The sequence below is a fragment of the Piliocolobus tephrosceles genome, chromosome 13, assembly GCF_002776525.5.
Source record: "Piliocolobus tephrosceles isolate RC106 chromosome 13, ASM277652v3, whole genome shotgun sequence".
Classification (NCBI taxonomy): Eukaryota; Metazoa; Chordata; class Mammalia; order Primates; family Cercopithecidae; genus Piliocolobus; species Piliocolobus tephrosceles.
The window spans coordinates 97,471,660-97,477,311 of NC_045446.1; the positions used below are offsets into that span (position 1 = coordinate 97,471,660).

At 38.9% G+C, this 5,652-nt stretch overlaps 1 protein-coding gene across 2 annotated transcripts; it reads right to left on the reverse strand.

Annotated features, from left to right (window-relative positions):
- Positions 1-646: 646 nt before the first annotated feature.
- Positions 647-5,375, reverse strand: SLN (sarcolipin). 2 transcript variants are annotated; one of them, XM_023208021.2, is made up of 2 exons: positions 5,282-5,375; positions 647-1,274 (listed from the first exon to the last, which is right to left on the reverse strand). In XM_023208021.2, the coding sequence occupies exon 2, from the start codon at positions 1,197-1,199 to the stop codon at positions 1,104-1,106; it is 96 nt and encodes a 31-aa protein (XP_023063789.1). In that variant the 5' UTR covers positions 1,200-1,274; positions 5,282-5,375; the 3' UTR covers positions 647-1,103. The 2 variants fall into 2 exon arrangements, with proteins under 2 accessions (XP_023063789.1, XP_023063790.1); XM_023208022.1 differs by having other exon boundaries at positions 1,027-1,274; positions 5,304-5,331.
- Positions 5,376-5,652: the final 277 nt, after the last annotated feature.

Consider the following 5,652-nt stretch of genomic DNA (forward strand, 5'->3'; position numbering starts at 1 on the left):
TCCCTTTCTCCGTGGTTACCTCAGCATTGGCACAAATAGTGGATTTGGTCTGTCTAACACGGGGTGTTCTGGCAACATGTTTAAGGAACGTCTATTTTATATGTCTTTTATAAACATATAAGTTTGCATTCTCTATTTTCCTCCTTTTAGAACTGTAGCTGATTAAAGACTAGCTCCATTTGTGTAATAACAATAACCAAAATAGAATATGCTACTCTTAGGTACATGACTCATGTTCTTGTGTTACTTAGTGTAAATAATTTTAAATATTTATATGAAAACAAACATGAAGATATTATAAGGTAGAAAATACATTTCTCGTGGATTCTAAAGATAAAACACAAGACTTCAAAGAAATGTTGCACTTTTAGCTGGCAATTCAGGCTATGCTTCAGACCCCGTAGTGGAATGGATTTATTCTGCCTCTGCCCTTGAGACTAGTTTAGGGGAAAAGTTTGAGGAGCGCTGAACCAATGGAATTACTTGAAATATGACACAGTGTGTTGACTTGGTTTCAAATCTTCAGCAGTTGGAGCATCTTGGCTTACCTCAAATGCTAGAAATACGGTAGCACTTGTCATTCCAATCCCAGCCAAGGGTCAAATGCTCTATCACACATGGAAGCTAAAATAAATTCTAGAAGTTGTTTTTGAAGTTGACTTAACTTTATTCACATGATAGCTGTAAGGGCTGACAAAGACTTGCTCTAACATTCCTTCTGGCAGGTTGAATTAGAGTTTGGTTGCAGACCATGTGGGTTGAAGGGATGTGTGGTGAGACAGATCAGGGGCTTGTAACAATCCTACATCATCATGAATACAGTTTAATTTTAACTTTGTGGCTTGTCTAACATATTTTCAGTTAAGAGCTGGGGAATAAATCTAACGTTCACTGGCAAACACTTGGCAGCCCTTGGGAGCAGCATCTTTAGAGAACACATAATCAATCCTAGCACTACGCCATAGCAGACATTGTGAGTGCAGGTCACAGGTGCCCTCGGGTGGAGAACGGCATCCCATGACAATGACAGCAGTGGGGTCTCAGGGCATAGAGCAGGCAGCTCCAGAGCATCTCAGTCAATCCCAGGACCATGGCATGGCCTCTCAGTACTGATAGGACCTCACAAGGAGCCACATAAGAATAACCGTAATCAAGACAATAGTGAAGTTGAGAAACAGCTCCCGGGTGTTTATCCCCATTTTCCCAGCGGCTTGGTGAGAACTTCAGGCAGACTTCTGAGGGCACACCAAGAACCTCTGGCTTGTCCTCACCTCCTAATAAAACATAACAAAGAAAACACAAGGAGATTAATGAGCATTCCTGTATAACAATGCTCGCCCTTTCCTCAAAGGAAACAGAAGTGTTGTGGAAAAGGAGAGTGTGATGGGCTAAATTGTGTCCCCCAAAAATCTACATGTCAAAGCCGTAGCCCACAGTATCTCAGAATGCAACTGTGCTTGGAGATAGGGTCTTTTAAGAGGTAAATAAGTTAAAATGAGGTAATTAAGATAGGTCATAATCCAATATGACTAGTGTCTTTATCAGAAGAGATTAGGACACAGACACAAACAGAGGGGAAGACCATGTGAAAACACAAGGAGAAGATGGGCATTTACAAGCCTAAGAAAGGACTCAAAAGAAACCAACTGTGCCAACACCTTGATCTGAGACATGTAGCCTCCTGACTGTCTTTGGACTGGAGACTTCCCTGAGTCTCCAGCCTACCAGCCCACCAGCCCACCAGCCCACCCTGCAGATTTTGGACTTGCCAGTCTCTGCAATCGCACAAGCCAGTTCCTTAAAAACAGACACCAATCCCCTCAACACAACACATTCAATTAGTTATGTTTCTCTGAAGAGCCCTAATGATTACAGACAGCCTGATTTTTCTGTCTAATGTCATAAAGACCACCATTTTTGTCCTGATTTTTTTCTTGTGATGATTGTATTGGTGCTTTTCATAAAATGTGAAATATTACATTTTTCTTTCTCCAACTTCTGTGTGTGTTTATGTGTGTGTGCATATGCATGTGTATACTTTTCTTAAGAGTATCAATAAGCAGGGATACCAAAACAGAAAAACTTTATGGTTTAGTATTGTTCTTGCTTTGAATTACGTAGGTAAGTGGGATGCCATAATCTTTCAGGCCTCAGACTGCTGTAGGTCTTCATCTAACTCTACGGAAAGCAGAAAGTACTTTCAACAGCTGCATGGCCTCTGACAAGTCTTGCATTGGGCACACAGCCTACTGGGATCAACCAAAAGCCCCTCGCATAACAGGCATTCAGCCCAAAGAGCAAGTGTTAACTTCATGGGTACTTCTGTTTCAACAAGGGCTTGTGCCAGCTATTTTTAGTCAGGTCCAGGATGTGCCTAGATTGTAAACATTTCAAAGAGCAGGGATGGTATCTTCATAGTATGTACAGATTGTCCATACAGGAAATCATACTTTGAGAACATATGCAATGAAGTCATCAAATTATTGTCTTCAGTGAGATAGTTGAAATTGCACATTATTCAGGCAGTCCAAATGAAATTAAAGATTTATGTATTTCAGATAATTAGATATTTATATCTTAGATATTTAGGGCCAAAGTCTACTGTAGAGTGAAAGTTTAGGGAGAAAAGATGTTTTGTTTGTTTGCTAAAGGTGAGAGTTCAAGAGGCTGAAAGGGTTGTTAGCAAGCTTTTGGTCAGAGTGGTATTTTTAAACTACCTAACATGACTGAATTATTAATTATAATTACTGTATTGATTATATTATCAATGGACCAAATTATTAATTGCATAAATGCCAACTGAATAATCATTTTTCATATTGTATAACTGGCATAACATACAGGTTCAGCCAGGCATGGCAGTGGGTACCCGTAGTCCTAGCTACTTGGGAAGCTGAGGTGGGAGGATTCCTTGAGCCTAAGAGTTTAAGACCAGCCTAGGCAACATAATGAGACCCTGTCTCAAAAAAAAAATACAAGTTCAAATCAGATGGTGCCAACCAGCAAATTTATAGCCAAATGATGACAGATTTATGTTTCATCTCCCTTTTAATTGTTATCCATCTTTTAGGCCTCAGCATGAAGGAAATAGTAAATTGCCAATGAAAACCATCACAAATGGCTGGGCATGGTGGCTCATGCCTCTAATGAGCACTTTGGGAGGCTTGCACATTATTCAGGCAGGTCTAATAATGAGTGGGAGGATCACTCGAGCCTAGGAGTTCAAGACCAGCCTGGATAACATAGCAAGACCCTGTCTCTCCAAGAAAATAAAAAGGGGAAAAAATGGAAAATCTTTACAAAGATTTGCTTGGAGGAGAAAGTAAACAGAAGAAAATGAACAGATCAAGGAAAAAGGATTTATGAGAATGTACAAAAGAGCAGAGGAGAACAGAAAGGTAATGAGTCTTACCAAGGTGCCTGGAGGCAAAGGAATGAGAAATGAAGACAGACTCTTTCTTATAGACTTATCAATGAAATAAAACCCTAGTCCAAATGTCCATTTATTTGGGTAAGTTCTCAAGAAATGCAGAAAATATGAAGCCTGGCTTATAATGATCAAAACAATTCCATTCAAGGAGAGCAAAACAACGGTACCACCAAATCTGCCTATTAAATTAAGCTGTTAAGTCACAAGAATCATGGATAGTGATCCAACAGGATATACTCAGAAAATGAGAAAAATACTATTGAAAGCTGTTCCACAGCTCTGTTCGTGTTACCTTCACAACAACGCAGGCAAGTGTTACTGCAGTTTTTATCTTTCTCAAGATTGCAGCTGAGAAACTGACTTTTAGAGAGAGGAGATTAAGATGTTTGTGTAATGACAGATAACAAGTTAGAGGCAAAGCTAGAATTAGCAGACTGGAACTAGTTACTAGAATTGTGGTCACTTCCTAGGAGTTATGACACAATTGAATTATCACTGCAATTAACTGGCCTGGCTAAACCAAGTTAGCATAAATTTTCTACCACTTTGGAAAACAATTTGGCTTTCTTAGAATTAATGGTGAAAATGTTCGTTCTCTAATATCTAGCATTTCACTTCTACCTTAAGACATTCAAGGACGTGTGTGCCAGGTTACATAAACAAAGAGGTTCACAGCAATATTATCACAATAACTCCAAACTGGAAACAACTCAAATGTTTATCAACAGCAGAATGGATGATAAATTGTGGTATATTCATACATTTGAATTTTATAAAGCAAAGAAAACGTATGAACTGTAGCTACACACAAAATGGGTAGATCTCACAAATATAACTGTTGGGTGAAAGAAGAATTTACAAAAGAAACATAGAATATGACTTCATTTATATGAAGTCAAAAATAAGGAGGTTAATCATATTGTTTAGGAATGGAGGCGTAGATGGTCAAACTATAAAGAATAACAGGGACAAGAGGATCCCAACATCTGAGGCAGAAGGGCAGAATGGGGGTTGGTCAGGAATGGGCTTCTGGGTGCTGGCAATGGTCTGTTTCTTGACCTGGATGATAATTATAGAAGTGTTGCCTTTTAGTTACTGTTTAAACTGTATACGTTTATGCACTCTTTACATTTTTTTTTTCAGTCATCTCTGAATTAGCAGGCTACCCATCACACTTCTTTCTTTCTTGGGATTTACTTCTTACTACTTCTTGCACTTCAATGGTGACCTTAAGTATTTATTGTTTTATGTGATTTTAGAAGAATAAAACATAAAGAGTTAAGGTGAGAGTTTCTAGTGAATTCAATTCAATCAACACATATACTAACGGTAAGGTGTGGTGTGAACATTCCTTTCACACACATTTATACATGAACCAGTTAGGCAGAAATTCAGATCAGCCAAATTCCATTTTTCTGCTGTTAACCCATAAAGACACTTTGGGTTTCATTTTAAACATTCCCTGAAGTCAAGGTCATGCCATATGATCCAGTGATTGCAAGTGGATGAACTAAAACCCAAAAAAGCTCTGAATAAATTGTACAGGAAGTTTGACATTGGTTTTCTTTGAATGGAGACTTAGAGAAGATAGCAAACAGACCTTCTTCCATAATACAAAATTTTTTTTTTTTTTTTTTTTTTTTTTTTTACCAGGAAGGGAGAAAATGCATACCCTTAGGAGAAAGAAAAGGAAAACAGAAAGCAGTAGTATTCACTTTATACCTTAAGGCATGCTGTATACAAGGGGCATTGCCTATTTCATTAAGAAATGTAAACATTCCTCTGCCTTTCTCATTTGCAGCTTGTACACACACACACACCGTATGCTAAGCATAAAAATCCTGCAGTTACCTGAAGAGGATCAAAGACACACCCTGGCTATAGCAGGTTTCTCCTCGCTGTCTCCAACTTCAGCTCCAACTCCTTCTCCCCTCCCAGGCTGCCTGGACTCCTGGACTCTGGGCAGTGCCTAAAGTAGTCCGTGGAAGCTGGCAATCACTGTGATGTCACTGATGAAACATCTCAAAAGAACACCCTCCGAAGGTTCGAGGCTATTTGTGTTCAGTGGGACATGGGAATATATTGACTAAGACTCTGTTCCTTTGGCTGCCAATTTGCCACTACCAGGATTTAAAAACCTTCTGTTTCCAGTTGACTTTTAGTGCAATTGATGTGGGTTTTAAATGTATCTTTTACATCTTATGAATATCTTTAACATGTCT

Excerpts from the sequence above, each read along its gene's own strand:
- SLN (XM_023208021.2), bottom strand. The coding sequence starts at position 1,199 with ATGGGGATAAACACCCGGGAGCTGTTTCTCAACTTCACTATTGTCTTG.